At 56.9% G+C, this 19005-nt stretch overlaps 1 protein-coding gene across 1 annotated transcript; it reads right to left on the reverse strand.

Moving 5' to 3' along the window:
* Positions 1-10317: 10317 nt before the first annotated feature.
* On the reverse strand, positions 10318-12653 carry SPR (sepiapterin reductase). Its single transcript, XM_084286163.1, has 3 exons — positions 12280-12653; positions 11206-11496; positions 10318-11092 (listed from the first exon to the last, which is right to left on the reverse strand). The coding sequence occupies exons 1-3, from the start codon at positions 12647-12649 to the stop codon at positions 10902-10904; spliced, it is 852 nt and encodes a 283-aa protein (XP_084142289.1). The 5' UTR covers positions 12650-12653; the 3' UTR covers positions 10318-10901.
* Positions 12654-19005: the final 6352 nt, after the last annotated feature.

A 19005-nucleotide genomic window follows, 5' to 3' on the forward strand; every position in this document is an offset into this window, starting at 1 on the left:
GGTCCCAGCACAACCGCCCCAACCCTGGGGCTGCAGGGTCGGCTTCCACCCAGCAGAGCTGGGGCTTTCTGGGGCTTTTTGTTTTTATGACTCCTTAGAAAAAGCCCCAAATCTGACACGGGGAATAATCAGCTTCCTGAGGAAGAAATAATCAGCTTTTTCTTCATCAGAGCTCCTAGAAATTGAGCGTGGAGCTTGTTGCAGCCCGGACACCAGGCAGAAAAGCAGTGCTTTGGAGGAAAATTGACCCAGAATGTGATTTTTTTTGGTGCCCAGGGCTCCCTACAAGCATAGCCCATGAAACAGATAAGGTTTTGGGGATGGGGTCTCCGTGTGTAGATGCCACATCAGTGCGCACAGGTTTTTGGAGGGGCAGTGACTGGGCATTAGGGAGAATTTCTTCACGGAGAGGTGGTCGGGCACCCGATGGGCTGTCCTGGGTGATGGGGCTCCCTTCTCCTGCCAGCCTGGGGGGGTGAAGGCAGGCAGGGGACAGGCTGCTTCCTGCTGCTCCGCTGGGACATCGTCACACCGAGGAGCTGGAGGATTGAAATTCGAGGTGAGACCCAGCTCGAGGTGGGATTCTGCAGGTAGGAGCCGCCCCCTGGCTCAGCACCCCGGCACCCAGGGGTGCAGCAGCAGGGGGTGCATGGTTCTGCTGCACACCCCGTTGCAAACTGCCCTAATCCCTGCCCTGGACCCTAAAAATCTCCCCAAAACCTGCGGTGGGAAGCTCTGGGCATAGCACAGGGATTCCTGGTGACTTCTCTCAGCACTCGTGCCACCGGCAGCGAGCAGAAGGGCTCAGCCAGGCTGCCTGCACCACCCCACTGGTTTTGGGGTGGAAGCTTGGTTTCCCAGTTTACACCCCACAGCATGGCTCACCCCGGGGCTGTAGGGTGCTGCCCTTAAAGGAAAAACTTTGTCACCTATTGCAGGCTCAGCACTGCAGCAAAATGTTTCTCCCTGAGCCATGCATCTCCTTCGGGTTGCACCGCAGCTTGAACCCCACACCATGTCCCAGAGAAAACCCCAAAAGCCCCCAGTGATGGGGAAGGCACCATCCCACGAGGGATTGCTCCATGGCAGGGCAGGGAAACTGCAGGGGAAGATGCGATGGCATCAGTGCACTGCTCGGATGGTGGGACAGACCCCAAAACCCCGCGGGGACCGTGCTGTGTTGTCGCAGTGGAGATCTGCAGACTTGGCTCCCGCTCACCTCCCCAACATAATGTTAAATGGCTTCAAGACGGTTTATCAGCCACTTACATATGTTGCTTATAGACGCCAAACTTATTAACACAATAAAACTGCTGCTCAGCAGCCTTCCTGCTTCTTTTGCTGACGGAGAGTGTCAGCATCGGGAGCACCTAGCCGCCTCGTACGGAGACACACGGGGTTGCCTTTAAATGGCACCGAGGAAAAAAAAAAAATCCACAGAGCTCCCGTGGCCTTCTCCAAGCACCTCCAGCTCTCCGCAGCCTCAGATCCGAGGGCAGGGAGTGGGCACGCTGCAAATGGGAGGCACTGGGCACGTCCCAGTTTTCTGGGTGCCGTGGGGCTCCCCAAAAAAGCGCACTGCTGCTCGCCCTTGTGCAGGGGACATGCCTCCAGGAGGAGCTGGTGCCGTGGGTGCTCGGTGCCGGCGATGCACGGAGCACCAAAGCATCCAGCCCGCCGCCCGCTTCCCTCGGCGAGTGGTCGGAGGGGACCCCGGGTGATTCATGTGTTTATTTTCCCGGGTGCCATATGAAAGGCAACCCCGTGTGTTTCCATACGAGGCGGCTAGGTGCTTCCAACACTGACATTCTCCACGAGAAAAATAGGCAGGAAGGCTTCTGAGCAGCAGTTTTATTGTGTTAATAAGTTTGGCGTCTATAAGCAACATATGTAAATGACTGATATACTGTCTTGATGCCATTTAACATTATGTTGCGGAGGTGAGCGGGAGCCAAGTCTGCAGCATTTCGACTAATATGCACGGAGCTGCCAATTTTTTTAATTTTTTTTTCTTTTCTTTTCTTTTAATATATTTTTCAAATTTTAAACAAGTTAGCAACCTGCCCGCGCCAAAATAATGACTCGGACCCTTCCGTCTCCATCGCTGTTTCCTGGAAGATGGGTAAATATTGTGCTCGTTCCTCCCTCCCGGCAGCTCGAGTCCCAGAACTACGGTGCTGGGATGGAAACCCCGGGCTTTGAGGGATGCAGGGAATGAAATCTCTTCTGGGTTGACCCATGCATGGCTCAGGTGCTCTGCGGGATGGGGTTATGGAGTTTCCTGCAACGGGGCAGCTCCTGTGGGCACCCGGCTGCCCCAAATCCCCCTTGGGGTGAGCCCTGGGGGACGTCTCTTTCCAAGCGAGGGGGTCGCTGAGGCTGTGCCGCTCTGCCAGACCCCAAAATCACATTTCCAGCTCCTTTCCATCCTCCCCATCGCCACAAAAGGGGGCGAGGAAAGAGTGGAGCCGCTCCGCGAGGCTGCCAAGCGCAGCCCTGGCTGGCGGCGGTGGAGGTGCCAATGTCTCCGCGCTTCCCCCTTCCCCGGCGGGGAAAAAAAAAAAAAAAAAAAAAAGACAAGGGGAAAAAAAAAAAAAAAAAACGCAGTTAGTTTCTCCCTCTCGCAAGTAATTTTCAGTTAATTTATGTTGAATCAATGGTTCCTTGCAGTCATATGGATGGCAGGCTCCCAGCCATTATTAGTGTAAACAGATTTGTGAGCAGTATATTTAGCTGTTCCATATTGCTTTTAGGAAATGTGCGCATTTCAATGGTGTATACTCGCAGAGGGCCATACCCTGCCACTGCTCTGCAGGTGGGGACGGTGCTGTTCCGAGGTGCTCAGCAGCCAGCCGTGCTCACCCGCTGCCCTGGAGCCTCCTCTTCCTCAGGGGGAAGCCTCGAGCTGGCCTCTGGGTTGTGGTCGCCCTTCGAGGCAGCAGGGATATGGGTTCCTGCACGCCCGATCTATATTTTGTCTGCAAAAAATGGCAAAATTGGGGTTTTTGGTGGTGGGGGCGGGCTGGGCTCTACCCTGTGGGTTGGAGAACGGATCCAGCTCACGGGTGTGGTGGTGATGGAGTGTGATCTGATGGTTCCCCCATGTGGGTGTCCCTTGGTTTGGGTGTCCCCTGGTTTGGGTGTCCCTTGGCGTGGGTGCCCCTCGGTGTGGGTACCCATCATTGTTTCGGTGCTGTGGGGTGCCCCCTGCTCCCCAAAGCCCCATGAAAACTCCCGAACCTACAAGAGGGCTGAGCTGAGCTCCACTGGGGGTGAATCCCCAAGGATCAGGTGCCCAGGGGGGTCCTGACCAGGTCCCCGTGGTGCTGGACCACACCAGGACCCAGGTGGCACCGGCTCCCAGCAAAACCACGGCCACGTCCCCGCCGTGCTGGGAGGGACCTGGGCCCCTTCCCCCTGCTGAGCAGCTGATAGAAGAGAAGTTGTTTTGATGCCGAATTCCAGAAAAGTGACAAATCTCCGGAGCTTTGGGCCAAGATGTAAAACACGCTAAAAAAGAAATCCCCAGATTTATACCGAGTGGCGCTGGATGGGTGTAAAAAAACCCAGAGCGAGCGCAGCCTGCGAGGAGCCCTCCAAGTCCCGCGGGACGGATCCTGCCGCGCATCCTCCTGCGCCCAACCTCCACGGGGGGAGCCTCCCTTGGTGGTGGCAGGATCAGGCCCTTCCCCACCTCCCCAAAACCTCGCTCCCAGCGACCCCAACAGCCCGGCAGCCCCGCACGTGCCGGGGAAAGGAGGCAGGGAGCGTGGGCGCAAGACGCGAGGGCAGGATGCGGCCCCGGGGCTTTGCTATTTTAATTTTCCCTGCCGGCTTGCCCGCGTGCACAGCCAGAGCCAGCCCGAAATAGCAGGCGCGAGCGCGCTGGCACGGGCGCAGCGAGTGGAAGTGCATTGGCAGCCGGGCTCGGCGCGGCAGCGGTGAAAGGATTTGGGCATCGCCTCTCCATGGCTACCCGGGCCCGGGAGAAGTATGCCGGGCTCGGGGGGAGGGTGCCGGCTCCTTTCAGCTCGGAGAAAGCCGCGACATCAGGGCTCTGTTGTTGGATGTCACAATCTCCCTCCCCAGAGCGTGAAAAATCAATTAGGAAGAATTAGTGACATGGCGAGGCTGCGAGCGGGCGCGGCGCGGGGAGAACTGCAGGCGCCGTCCTGCACGCTCACCGGGGCAAAGCCGGCGGTGTGCCAACAGGACCGGCCTCTACGACCCCAAAACACACTGCCTGGGCACCCAGGGGTGCCCCATGGAGCCGGTGCCCCATGGTTTTGTGCTGCCTTGGTGCTCCCGGCCTCGGTTTCCCCGTCTGAGCAATGGGCTGAGCGCGGGGCCGTGCCTGCGGGGCTGGAAGGGTTCATCGGGAGCGGAACTCGCTCCGTGCTGCTGCTTTCCTCTTCCCTCCTCTTTCTGTGTGTGTGTGTATATATATAAATAAGGCCAAAAAAAAATAAAAAAAATCCCAAACTCTGATTAAAATCCCCCTTTTTTTTATTCACCTGCCCATCTTTCCTCTGTCTCCATCTCCCATTCTATCCAAACTCATAATTAATCGCTCAAGGCAAAAGTAATGAATGTTAATTGGCCATCTGTACAAAGACTAATTAAAATCTACCATGCTGGGGATTAAAACATACCTATAGCAACTGCCTGAATTGAGAATGAGACAGAGGAGAGATTGAGAAAACAGCTGAAAGGCTTGTGCAAAACGCAATCTTGCTTAGGTGTGAGATGAGTTGCAGCTCGGAGATCTGAGATGCTTTATTATTAAAAAAAAAAAAAAAAAGGGGGTGGGGAAGAAACTTCGCTGCTCGGAGCTGATCCCGGAGATATTTTAATGGGAATAAAGGCCGTGGGAGATTTCAAAGGCGGAGCGACACCCTTTGGACCCCAACATTTAGGGTTTGGTTTGGATGCGAACAATAGCCGCCCCTCTCCCCCCGTCCGCAGCAGCTCACGCGCCAGGAGAAAATGTTGCTGGCGTTTTCGGCTTTTTTAGGGCTTCTGGGTTTGAAGGGACCTCTCCGGGCACCGGGGGGCTGTGGGGATGCTCCAGCCCCACTCGGGACATGGGACCCAGGTCCCACGCTTCATGGTGGGGAGCAAAAAAAAACCCCTGGGAATTTTAAGAGCTTCAAATCCAGCGTGGGCATCACCACCCGGCCAAACAACCTCTCCCTGTCCCCGGGGCCGTGCAGGCAGTGTTGTGGGGTCTCCCCCGTGCCCCCACCCCAAAGAAGCATTAATAGGGTGACGGCGGAGCATCGTGCTGCGGCTCAGCTCTGCTCCTGGCCCCTTCTTTGTGCTAAACCCTGCGCTTTGCAGGCCGGCCACCTCTTTGTTGCGATGCGGCTGGAGGGTCTGGGAGCTGGAATAGCGTGGCACAAATAACCCCACACTAATTATTCGCACGTCGGCTCGACCCCGCTCGTTGCAGCCCCTCCAAGCCCCCGGTGACACAGGGTAAAGGGGAACGGGGCTCTGGGGTGAGCTCCAAGCCTGGATCTGTCCCACTCGGTCCCCTCCAGGGCTGGTGGCACGGCTGGAGGTGGCACGAGGTGGCCGGGAGGTGCTGGGGTCGCCCCAAGGATGGGGGCACCCATGGGTGCTGGGTGGGCGATGGGAGAGGGGCAGGGAGGAAGGCTGGGTGTGGGCGCAGGGCAGCTCCGGCAGGTGCAAAATGCCATTTTTTTAAGTCTAAAAAATAAAAAAAAAAGTGCTTCTCCTCCAGCCCAGCTGCGGTGAGCTTGTGCCAGGAATCACCACCAGGAATCAGCGCCCTGCAGCTCCTCCAGTTCATTCCCCTGGGGACGGGGCTGTCCCCTTTTCCTTGGGGACCCCAAGCACCCACTCCCACCCCCATAGGGTGACCCAGTTTTTTCCCCAGCCCCCACATTTTCCCCTTTCCTTGCGGGAACATCTGCCCTCATCCCCAGAAACGTCCCAGAGCTCCGACACATCCATCCCAGGGGCTGGCTTTTGGGGTGGCGGCGGGGATTTGGGGACAGAGGGGGGGCTGACGGGTTTCCCCCCCGTGCCGCCGCCAGCCCCGCTCCCCTGCGCGCTGCGGGAAGCGCCCGGGCTCGGCTCTGCTCTTGTTTTCTCAGATTCGGTTGTGTTTACTCCCAACACGAGTGACCGCCGTGGCCCTATTACGGGAGCGGCTGACAGCTCGGCTGACAAGTGTGCTCGCGGCAGGAATGTGAATGCGGCTCCGCCGCGAAAGGCTTTGGAGCAGGGAGGGCTTCAAAGCCCGCCGGGGTTTGAACCTTCCCCCCAAACAGCGTGGGGATGGAGGAGGAGGATGGAAAGGGGACGGGGAGCAGCCAGCAGTGGGGTTGGGGGCCGGGCTGGTTGGTGTCGCCGTCTCCATGTGTGGGGAGCGAGGTTCGAAATGCGCCCGGGTTGCATCGCGCATGGGCTGGCGGCAAACGGGGCAAATCTGCAGAGAAATAGGGAAAAGCTTCCCGTTCCTGGCTGCCCTTCCCTATCAGGGTGCTGTCGGGGACCCCTGTGGTGCTGTGGTGAGTTTTGGGGTGTGGGGGAGCACCGGGAGCACTGCTGGAGCTGTGGATCAGGTGCTGATCCCAGCTCAGCGCCAGCCCGACGAGCCCAGATGCTCCGGGATGAAGACGGTTTAATTAATCACAGATCATTTCTGCAGTGCCCCCCCCCCATTAACCTCCATCGCCGACTAAATACTAACTCCTTAAAGGCACTCGGGGCCGGCGGGAACAGGACATTTTACCAGCAAACCCGCTGCTCTTTGGCTCTAAACCGGGTTAATTTGTCATCTCCCCTTGCCTAACCCAGGGGTCCCTCGTTACACATTAAAGGGCTGCTCTTTGGGGGGGGCTCAGCCGGCCTGGAGCTGCTCCTGCTTGGTGTTAAGGGCACCAAAAGCAGGGGGCAGGACGTGAATAAAATTGGGATGGGGACCTGGCCATGGGTTGGCCTTCCTGAGGCTCATGCCAAGCCTGCCTTTGGAGGAGGATTGCCCCAAATCCTCCGAGCTGACATCCCAGAGGGGTTTGGGGAGGATCAGAGGGGTTTTGTGGCACTGTCGGGTGGTTTTGGTGCCACAGAGGGGTTTGGGGCTTTGCTGGGGGCAGAGGTGCTGAGGGGCTGCTAGGTCTGGGTTGTGTGAGGTGTGGTGTGAAGGACTCGCTGGAGACAAGCCGCCAGCTCAGCAGGGAGGTGCTTGGTGTTGTAACCCCCTCGGGGCTCGGTGAACATCCCCAAAATCCCAGGAGCAGCCCCCCAAACCCCCCTGCGGAGCTCGCGAGGAGAGACAAGGAGCTCTGGACCAGCGGGCTGCCTGCCTGGGGGGCACCCTCCAAGTAACCACACACCCTCTATGGGGTCTGGGGGGGAAACGTGGGCACCTCCAGGCCCTTTTTCCCCCGGGATCACCTCTCCAAGGAGCTCAAAGCTCCTTTACCTTTGGCCCGGTGGCCAGAGGCGGCTGCTGGTTTGCGAGCGGGCACCCGGTGTCCCCCGGGCAGGGCCGTGCTCAGCACTTGTGTGCCCAGCAGCCGGGACAATGAAGGTCTCCCCCCTGCTGAAAAACCTTTAATAAGGGCCAGGGGGACCTGGCCGCAGCCTCCCGACCCCCTGAGCCTGGGGGCAACCCGGGTCAGCGGCAGGGCTGGGGGAGGTGGCGGGGTGCGCTCCGTTTTTAATTTGGGAGGCTTTGCGGAGCGGTGGCGGGGCTTTGCGGGGGATTTAGGAGGCTTGCCCTCGCCGCCGTGCCAGGGACCCGGTGACACACATGGAAACGAAACCCCATGCGGTGACTTTGGCTCCTTTCATAACCCAGTTCCCCGAATTTCACCCCCTGCCACCGGCACAAAGGCGGCAGTGTCTGCTGGCACGGGAGGGGGCTGGGAGCCCCGGGCAGGTCACCGGTGCACGTTTCCCCTTTTCCTGGCCCAAAGTGCCATCGAGACCACCTCAGGGGCTTTCCGTAATGCTTTAATTCGGATCTCACAGCGGGAGGCGTCTGCTCCAGCCTCGTCCCCGCTGTTTGCCAGGGCTCCCCCCTGCACCGCATCGCCCCTGGTGAACTTCCAACCCGGAGAAGAAAAGCTCTGCAGCAGGAAAGGGCCTGGCACTGGTGGCTGCGGTGCCCCCAGCAGCAGGTTTGATTCCTTTCATGTTAAATAAGCTCAGAGGAACCGAAAGGGATGGGGTTGTCCCATGGGAGCCCCTGCAGGGCTGTGCCAGGGCGGTGGGGACAGGGACAGCAGGGCTCGAGGACCCTCCCTGGGGCTGCCACCACCCCAGGGAAGGTCCAGGGTTGGGATGGGAAGGGAAAAGCAGAGGGAAAAGGGAAAAAGAAAAAGGAAAGGAAGGGGTAAAGTGGCCTGAGTGGTGCCTTGCTGCACCAGGCAGTGTGGGAGGCAGAGCTGCTGGAGGAGCCCCGGTGCTAGGCAGGGTCTGGGGCTCCACATGGGCACATCCTCACCTCTGGCTGAACAGAGGAGAATTTGGGGGTCACAAAGCTGCCCCACCACCGTGCTCATCCGTAGGAGAGCACCCCCAGGTCAGGCTATCCGTGTAGGCTCTGCTTTGTGGGGCAAGCCAAATCTGGTAAATGGGATTTACCAGAATTACCTGGGAAATCGGCAGAGCTGGAAACTTTTTTTTTTTTTTTTTTTTTTTTTTTTTTTTCCCTCTCCTAAGTGAGCTCCTGGCACCGTCCCACGGCTCCAGGATGTGGAGCCTTAAGAAAACCCACGGTGGTTGTTGCAAGGCTGTCGTGCTTGGCCATGGAGAGTCAGGAGGGGAGCCTCAGCTCTGCCTCTTCCTGCTCCATCCCCTCCAAGCCCGCTGCTCCTCCAGGCCCTGAGCCCTTAGGGGATGAGCTTGGGGCTCCCCACAGCCTCCTTACAGCAGCCTCATCCCCCCCCGTCCTGTGGCTGCTCCAGTCCCTGCCCGTTACCCGGTCTCGGTACGCCCTCAGCTGGTCACAGAAAATGATTAAAAAAAAGGAAAAGGAGAAAAATATTTCCTATCATTTTGCCTTTGCGCCTTGCGGCACCCTTGGGTGCGGGGACGCCAGCTGGGGATGCTCCGAGAGCATCGCTGGCACCACACGTCCCCAGGGGCTGTGGGGTGGTGCTGAGCACCCACGCACACATTTAGTAGGTCCGAGGGGATGGAAATGGGGACATCTGGTCCAAGGGGATGGGATCGGGAGAGTTGGGGACATCTGGTCCCATCCAGGCACAGCGCGTCTGCGCCCCGTGCCGCGGCTCAGATGGCCACTGGCACGCTGAGCGTTTGGGAAGGAGAGGCTTGGGAAGCACCCAGGGACACAGCCCCTAGACTATTTGCACTAGGTTAAGCACCCACATTTAGGCAAATGCCCAAAATCTAGGTAAAAAAGATAAAAATGTCTCTTGAAGGAGAGGTTTTGGTTGGGGAAATGTCTGATTTTAAATGGCCCGTGTGGTACCACAGCCCCCCACGCAGATGCTCTAAGGTGACACAGAGATTTGCTGCTGGAGGGTGGTCAGGCCCCAACCCAGTACACACAACCCCAAAATAAGCCTCCCCTTCGGGCCCCCTCAATTTTACTGCATCTCACCCCAAAAAGCCCATCGGGACCTCCCAGCCCTTTCTACCAAGCCGTCCCCCAGCTCCGCCTGCAGCTTGGGGCTCCTTCCACCTCCTCTGGGGGGGTCTCCCTCCTCCTGCAGCCCAGAACCCATAAGAGCAGGATTTGGGATACCCAGCCGTGATCACCGGTGCTACTCATTGCAGAGAAGCAGATCCCAAAAGGACCCAGCCTCTGCCCATAAAATGTTTGGGACAGAGCCCACCCAGCTGCAGGGTGAGGGGTGATTTTCAGCCCTCTGGGAAAGGAGGCGAGCCCGGGACCCCCTGACCCCTGAGAGGACAGCAGCAGGTCCTTCTGGGCTCCCCAACAACATGCAATGGCATCAGGCACCAAACCCAGGAGAAGAGGTATAGGAAGCAGAGGGATTTTTGCTAATAACTAACTTAATAGGGACACAGGGAAGAAGAAACCAAGAGGCAGACTAGCTCTGGAGAAGGCTTTTTTTGAGCTTGATGGAATTAAGTGAACGTGGAGTTAATGGAAAAGGCTTTTTTGATGGAATTAAGTGACCACGGAGCTCAGGAAATCACCTGGAGGTGGCAGAGAGGACCCAGAGGGACAGGCGTGGTGCCTTGCTGGATGATGACCATGACCTGAGCCAGGCTCCCTGCTCCCACCCTCCCCAGAGCGCACCCACTTTGAACACACAGCAGAAAGACCAGAGCAGACAGGAAACTTTTAATGACTGGAGACGTAGGGAGACAGAAAAATAATCTCGGAATAAAAGGCTGCAAGAACAGGGTGGCAGAAGGTTGCTGTCACGGAGCTGGGAGGGACACTGGGTGTTTCTGGGTGCCAGCCTCGCCGGCAGCACTGTGTTTGTCCCACCTCTGGCACTACGAGGAGTGGGCTTATGCCTTATGGAACTTGGAAAAATGAGGCTAAAAGCCCACAAATAACTAAAAGAACAACCTGGAAGAGGCTCAAGCCCCAGCCCCAGCCCCAAGAAAACAGGAAAAATTCAGGGCAGTGATCAAACCCTCGCCCAGGGCTGTGCTTGTGCCAGCTGGAGCCCCACGCAGGCACCCCGGTGTTCACATCTCCTGCGCAGGCAGCTCCCTCTCCTGGCAGCTCCCTGCCTGCAAGCAGCACCGGGAGAGGCTCAGCTCTGCTCCCAAACCCTCCGGGCTGTGCAGAGAGCCCCCGAGCTGCAGGAGGGTTTCTGGAGAGATGGGGAAGAGCCAGGGGTGATGACCTCCTCCTCTTAGTTCTCTGAAGTAAGACAGCAAAGCACGCAGGCGAGGGGCCAGGTGAGGGCAGCTCAGACGTCGTAGAAGTCCACGTGGGCGCCGGAGCTGAAGGCGTCCTCCTCCAGGAGCTTCAGGAGCTTCTGGGCCGACACGGAGCAGTCTATGAGCTGCCCGCTCTCCTGCAGGCTCTGGAAATGCCGCCGCATCTCGGGGTCTCCGGTCTTCGTGCGGGCCAAGAGCTGCATGTCCGTGTCCAGAGGACCTGGGGAATCAAAGCAGAAGAAATCACAAACTCTGGTGCCCGTTCTCCTTCTGCACCCGGAGGAATATCTCCTTCTATTAAAGCCAGCAACAATTCACGAGCCCCTTTCTCACCCGGGGCGTAGTTGAGCACGCGCACGTCGGGCTCCTCCAGCGCCAGCACCTGGAACATCATGTCCCGGGCAGCTTTCCCACTGCAGTACAGGGCCCAGTTCTTGAAGGGCTTTAGGGCGCAGAGGGAGGAGATGTTCACCACCGTCCTGCTCGAGCCGGGGCGCTTCCCGAAGGCCTGCAGGGCGGCCGTGGTGAGGCAAAGCGCCGAGGTGACGTTGAAGGCGAAGTAGGTGTTGATTTCAGCCGGGTCGGTGAGGTCGAGGAAGGATTTGGAGATGTCTCCCAGGGAGCCTGGGAACGAAGGACAAATGAGCCTGCAGTAGGCTAAATATGGCCCAAACACCATCCGTTTTTGCACCCCCATTTCCACAAGCAACACCCCAATGGGGACAAACATCGGGCATCTTTGCAGGTCCAAGCTCTCCTGCTTAGATCAGGATCTCCTGGCAGAGCAAGGAGCTCGGCACGGCTCTGCTCATGTTTTTGGGTCACCCACGGGCAGCACCACGGGACAAGGACCTGCCCTGCCTGAACAAACAGCTCCCAACCTTTGGCCTCAAGCACGACACCCCACAGGGCACCATGTGCTCTCTGCATTTTGATCTTTCTGGACCAAGTCAGGGGAAGACCTGAGGTCCTGCTCCTGCAGTGCTGTTACCTACCGGAATGGTTGGCCTTATCCCAGAAATAATGAGGAGAAAGTGGCCCTAAAGCCAGCAGGCTTTGGCCCTAAAGCCAAAGCAGGGTCTGAAGGTTTTCTGGAGGACAGAGCTTGAGGAGCTAGGGCCGGAGGAAGGCAGGGGGCTGCAGGAGAAGGGCAGGGGGCTGCAGGATGAGGCTGGGGGGATGCAGGACGAGGCTGGGGGGATGCAGGACGAGGCTGGGGGGATGCAGGACGAGGCTGGGGGGATGCAGGAGCCTCAGCAGCAGCAGAGCACGGAGCTCCTGCACCACATCCCGGCAAGGAGCAGTCCCGGCGCTGCTGCCCCAACTCCCCGGCCCCATTCACAAGAAGTCCCCGGCAATCCCCCCGCGCCCACCCCCTCCGTTAGGAGCCCCGCTCCCGGTTGTTACCGGCGTTGTTAACGACGAGCAAAGGGCCGGGCGGCGCCGAGGGCAGCAGCTCCCGCAGCGCCTCCACCGCCTTCCGCAGCCCCTGCTGGGTGCTCAGCTCGGCGGCCACGCACTCCACCCGCAGCCCGGAGGCGGCGGAGCCCCGCAGCTCGGTCGCCAGCTGGGCCAGCGGAGCCTCGGAGCGGGCCAGCAGCACCAGCAGCGAGCCCCGGCCCAGCCGCGGGGCCAGCAGCCGGGCCAGGCTGCGCCCGAAGCCCCGCGAGGCCCCCGTCAGCACGCAGGAGGCCGCGGGCCAGCGCTGCGGTTCCGCTCCCGGCCCCATTCCCGGCCCCATTCCCGGCCCCATTCCCGGCCCCATTCCCGATCCCATTCCCGGCCCCATTCCCGGCCCCGGCTCCATCGCGGCGCGCCACGGCGGGGGGCGTGGCTTAGCGCCCCCGCGCCGTCACGCGCCCCATTCATGCCCCCGTGACGTCACGCGCCCCATTCATGCCCCCGCCGCCCCTCAATGGGCGCTCCGCCAGCCCCAGCTCCCATTGGCTGCCCCCGCCCCTCGCCCCGCCCCCCGATGGGCGTGGCCAGGGCTCGACCCTACTCCCGCCGCGGCCCCGCCCCGCGGGGCTTCCCCTGCGCCTTTTGGCCCCAAATCGGGGTTTTGGCCCCATAGCAGTTTATTTTATTTTATTTTATTTTATTTTATTTTATTTTATTTTATTTTATTTTATTTTATTTTATTTTATTTTATTTTATTTTATTTTATTTTATTTTATTTTATTTTATTTTATTTCATTTTTTCCCCGATATATATATTTTTCCCCCAATATCAGTTTTTTCCTGATATATTTATTTTCCCCCATTATAATTATTTTCCCCGATATAACTATTTCCCCAATATATATTTTTTCACTCAATATCAGTTTTTTTTCCCTACATAATTTTATTTTCTCATTATCTTTTTTTTTTCCATATATACATATATTTTGCCCAGTATCATGTTTATTTTTTTCCCGACTTATTTTTTTCCCCCAATATATTTTTTTACTTTTTTTTTCCCTTATATTTGCTTGGTTATTTTTGCCCCAATTTATTTATTTATTTATTTTTACCTCCATTTGAGTTTTTTTTTGCCTGATATTTTTTTTTTTCCAGTGCTGCTCTTGTGCCAGTAACCCCTATCCTGTCCTCCCGCACCCAGCGCTCCCCCTCCATGCGCTGTTGTCATCTCAGCCTCTGCACATCTTTGTGCTCGGTGGTCAGGGGTCTGCCGTTAAGAGGGGTTGGTTCTTTGCAAAGCCTGGTGTTGATTGTGCCAGAGAGCCCTGGGCACACTGCGGTGAGCCCAGCATCACCCCTGGAGCTGCTGCAGGGCCTGGGGCACCTCTGCTGTGAGGAGAGGCCAAAAGAGCTGGGGCTGCTTGGCCTGGGGATGAGGAGGGCAGGGGGATCCCATCCGTGTCCAGGCCCAGCCTGGAGCCCCGGCGGCTCCCCCTGCCCCTCAGGCAGCAGTGCTGGGCCCAGGGGTGCTGGAGCCCTGGCACAGGCTGCCCAGAGCTTGGGGGGCTCCTCCTGGGGGAGCTGCAGCAGCCACCCCGACGTGGGGCTGGGCACCTTGCTGGGGGGCCCTGCCCACCACAGCCATGCTAAGAAGGTCCTGGGATTAGGTGACAACACTGTTGTCTGATCCCAGAAGTTCCTAAAGCCCTTTGTAAATGAATATTTTAGTGCGTGAGGATGCAGCCAGCTTTCCAAGAGGGCTGTTGGAAGTGGGGCCCGGTGGGCGAGGAGCTGGTGGTGGCTGGTTCCAGTCGCACAGCTCTCACATCCTGAGCACAGATGGCCCCCGCGGTGCCTGAGCAGGTAACGAAGCGGAGTTTCTCTCCATTAAGCAGTCACAGCTGCTGCTGAAACCCTCGCGCGTTCTAATAAAGCATTAAAAATTCATGGCGTGGCAAAAGCCCAAGAGCGATATTTGTTTTGCTAAAGCAAATCTTACACGTTCGGCAAAATTAAGATCGTCAGCAAGAAGTAAAGACAGTGAACGCGTAGCTTTGTCACGAGCAGCTTCTTGATGGCAGAACTTGCCTTGGTGGGTGCCAGTTCCCCCCTTTCTGCCTGGCGGTGCCGATGTCCTGCACCCATCCCATTTCTCGTCCCCATTCCCAAGGCCAGCTGGAAACGAGCAACATTTTAATGGAGTTTTCTTCCAGTGGTTCACTTCTCCCATTTGAGCTGTTTCCAGGCCCCAATGAATTTGTGTAGAAGTGGGGGTGAGGATTTGGGAAGCTGGCAGAAGCTGCCTGCTTTAATCCACACTAAAAACAAGAAATCAGAGAGAGGGAGGAAACTGCTGACCTATGGATCTGCAACTGGACGGCAGGGCTGTGGAGGAATTACAGATCCGTGAGGTTCCTCCTGAGCTTTGATTCTCTCCCTTGTGCTCCCTGGTGGACAAGGATGTCCCTCGAGCCCTGGGGACGTCCTGCCACTGCTCTGCCAGCCACATCACTTAGGGAGCGGGACACCGCACGGTGCTGGGTGTCTGCCTCGTCCCTGGGTGGGTGGATGTGGTGTCTGGGACTTCTCCCCTGCTCCACCAGTGCCTGTAGCATCCCTCCTTTAGCTGCTGCACACATATTTTCCTTGCGTTGCAGCCAAATCCCATCCCTGACTGATGGGGATACTTGTGCCTGGGTCTGATCGCCCGTGCGGGGAGGCCTGGGGGCACTCAGCACTCCCTGGTCCCAAATCCCACCTGAGGTGAGAGCTGGGAATTCAGCCGTGCCCTTTAGTCCTGCAGATCCTCCTCAAAATATCTGCTGGGTTTCAACGTGGCACAATGATGCTGACTGTGCCTATTCCACTTCTCCTGGAGAACACTCAGCCCTAAGCATCACTCAGCAATTTCAGGGCCTGCTGCAGTCTCAGTTTTTTTTTTGTGCTCAGGGACAAGGAGGCACCGGCTCTCTTTGCTTCTCCTTCCAAGCACCCTGACGTGCTGCTGCCAGAGCCCTGCGGGATGAAAGGCGATGGATGGGGTGCTGCAGGGGTAGGGAACCTCACATATGCTAAATCCCAAAAATCCCAAATCAAATTAAATCCCAAATTAAATCCCCAAAGCATTCTTATTCTTATTCTTATTCTTATTCTTATTCTTATTCTTATTCTTATTCTTATTCTTATTCTTATTCTTATTCTTATTCTTATTCTTATTCTTATTCTTATTCTTATTCTTATTCTTATTCTTATTCTTATTCTTATTCTTATTCTTATTCTTATTCTCATTTATTTCTATTTCTATTTCTATTTCTATTTCTATTTCTATTTCTATTTCTATTTCTATTTCTATTTCTATTTCTATTTCTATATTTCTATTTCTATTTCTATATTTCTATTTCTATTTCTATTTTTAAAATATTTTTTATTTTTTTAATTTTTATTTCATTATTTTTATTTTTATTTCTGACTTTTCCTGGCTGCCCTTTTATCCCTGTGGGTATGTTTTTTTGCAGCTTGCTAGTTCCTCTCCTCACCCGCTACCCAAACCCAGCCGTAAATCCGCAGGGACGATTCACAAACAGAGACTTTCCCCGTGGAGGGATGACTCCAGAAACGGCAGCTTCAAAAATTAAAATTAGTGCTGGAAAAGGGCAAGGGGCAGCACACAGTTTTAGGTTTTTAGGTGCGGGAGGACAAGCAGAGTGATGCGGACAGGTCGCACGGAGCAGGATCAGCTCCGGTTGCGCAGCTCTGCTGGCTACAAGGATGCATCCAGGGTGGAGGAAAGGTGGGTGCGGGCTTTCCTGAACCCCGTGGCCCACAAAATCACCCACGTTCCCCAGCTTTTGGGCTTCCCTTGAGGCTTGGGGTGCAGTCGAGGGACACGACGCTAGGTGTCAGCGGCATTTCCAAGCTGGGACTGGGGAGGGGAGCAGGGCGAAGGACTGGGAAGGTGGCTGGGGCAGCAAGGAGCTGCTGGAGGTGGAAACACAACCGAGCTGTTTGAGGTGGCTCCTGGTGTCTTATCAGAATTGTCCAGACTGCCCATTGTTTGGAGTTAACGCCTAGAGGGTTTGAGGATTTGTCCCGAGAAGCTGCCCGAGCTGCTCAGCTTCTGCAGCACGGCTCCTGTTGGCATTGGGATATCGCGTCCGTGTGTGGCCGCAGTGCTCTGGGCAGCTTCTGCGGGGTGTAACGGGGCTCGGGCAAAGGCAGGAGAGGCCCTGGGTGGGTTTTACCCACCCTGAGGGAAACCCACCCGGAGGGAAACCCACCCCGGGACCGCTGGAGCTGGCCCCTGGAGCAGCCGCTGCTGGAGTAGCGCTGCCAGGGCTCCCCCGTGCTGGAGAGGAAACGCGAAATTCCTCCAGCAAAGGACTTTGAACAATAGCTTTCAGGAAGAGCCCTGGGTATTTCTGCCCGTCGTTACCACCCAAGAAGGGCAGGGCTGCGAGTCACACAAGGTGGCCCCGGCTGCGGCCGTCATTTCGGGGGAGATTTCCATGACTACGGCCGGGGCAGCTGGAAGGGAGGGCTGTGGTTTCGCTCCTGAGCTCTGCTTCTTGTTCTGGTAGCCCAGAAGCCCCCAAGCTGGGGGATCCCCTGGTGTTTCATGCAGGCCCTGCTCAGCATCTGGCTCTGTGAGCTCCTAAAGAGGCTCAGAGCTGCTCTGAGCCGCAGGTCTGCCCCCTCGCCCTCAAGTCCTGGCTGGGTGAAGCCACCTCATGCGCTGCTAGTGGGTTTTGGCAGGAATTTAGGTACCCCAGTGCGGCTTGCCGAGAGGTTTTCACCCCAGCATTGCCCCCGGAGATCCCCGTCCCTGTCTTTAACTAAACCAGAAAGTCAGTTTTGAAAAACCGTCCACAACTTTGGAAAGCCAGAGCTCAGTTCGGACCCCAAGGCTGAAGCCCACGAAGTCCACCTTGCCACCGTTTCAGTCTCTCTTTCTATTAATTTCCTGTATTCAGAAGGAAAAGCACGACAGCACGCAGGAGAAAGCAGGAATCAGAAGCAGAAGCACCGAGTCCCAAGCAGGGGCTTGGGGAACAGCACTGCAATATCAGAGAGGCTTCAAAATTTATTTCAGCGTTGGCAGGTCTTGATGGGAAGCAGAGCAGGACTTCAAGCACAGCGAGAGCGGTGGCTGGAAGACTGGGATTTGTCCCCTATAAACACGGCCTGGGAAACTGAATTATCTTGGGGTCACCGCTACGTGCAGACAGACACGGATGGGGACGACAAAGCCAGCTCTGGGCAGGGGCACCTGCCTGAAGGCACCGAGAACCGGGGTGGGAGCACAGCCCCGAGCCTCCGAACCCCCCGGCTGGCTGCTGTGGGTGGCAGCACAGTGTGTGGGATGGTGGCGGAGGGTGCAGAGCCAGCCACGGCCCTTCCCAAAGCAGCAGCTGCTGAAAGGCTTCTGCTGCCCTCCAGCTCCCCGTGGCCGGTCACGGCCGCGTTTCCTCTGCGCGGGGCGGTTTCGGCGGGGTGAAGCCGCGGTGGGAGGCGGAATGAGACGGGGGCAGCTCTTGGGGCTGCGGGGCTTCGTTCCCAAGAGGTTGGAGAGGGGCTAAAGGTCGGTGCTGGGGAAGGAAAGCAGGCTGCTGCACGCCCAGGGTAAACAGGAGGGGCTGGCCGAGCGCACGGGGCTCGCCCGCGGCGCCTCGAGGGTTGGTTTCCGTCGTTTCTGCTGGTTTAGAAAAACCAGGAGGATTTTCTGGGGGAGTTTCATGCGCTGGGGTGGGAGGAGGTGAATGGTGATGCACAGCCCGGCTGCAAATGAGGTGATGGTGAAGGGGTTTGGGAAAGGCAGGAGGGAGAGGTGGGAGCAGGAGGAGGCTGGGGGCCAGCAGGAGAAGCGAGGGCAGCAGCCGGGGCTCCGGGAGAGCAGCGAGGGTCGAAGCTGCGTGGTGCTGTGGAAATGGAAGGACGCTGCTTAAAAAGAGGGGATGAGGGATTAGGGATGGGGAAACCGGGGAGCTGGCAGGTTGTGGGGGACTGCCAGTGACCCAGCATCAGGGAAGGGACCAGCCCGCGGGGATGGTTTGAGTTCCCAACATTGCAGGAGGCTTCTTCATCCTGCACTGTGCCTTGTTCCTTCCCGTTTTTATTCATGGATCAGTTTTCCAGCCCTCTTATTTCACGGTGAAACGTTTTCCTGAATGACACCGACGAGACCAAAAGAAGATGAGCCCACGGAGCATTTCTTGAACGCGTCAAACTTCTCCAAAGGTTGGGTCCGAAGGCCGTGGAAGTGAGAGGAAGGGACGGGACAAGCAGCGAGAGGGGGACACCAGCAGGGACACGGAGACGCCGGGAGCTGTTGGAAGCAGTTCAGCAAAATAACAGCACAGGCTGAAAACCCAGGGACCACCAAAGCAAGCACAATGAGAAAGAGATCGCTGGGATTTTAAAAAAATAATAAATAAATAAAATAAATGAAAGAAATTCTGTCAGTGGGATCCATCTAGTGAAATGTCAGAATTACAGCCGAGAGTAGAACTGGAAAAATGCTAAAGGGAGGTCAGGGATTAAAAGGGATTTTTGCAAGCTCTGTCTGGCTGATGCCTGCCCCATAATAACAATGCACCTACCGATATGGAACTTCGTTAGCTGGAAATTAAGGGAACATAAAAGAGCTCCTGTCAGCCAGCATTGTTTTTAGGGAAATAGAATCTGTCAGGCAAGTGATACCATTTTCTAATGGGCTTATGAGCTTGTAACAGACAT

The sequence above is a fragment of the Netta rufina genome (assembly GCF_964035555.1).
Source record: "Netta rufina genome assembly, chromosome: 4".
Classification (NCBI taxonomy): domain Eukaryota; kingdom Metazoa; phylum Chordata; class Aves; order Anseriformes; family Anatidae; genus Netta; species Netta rufina.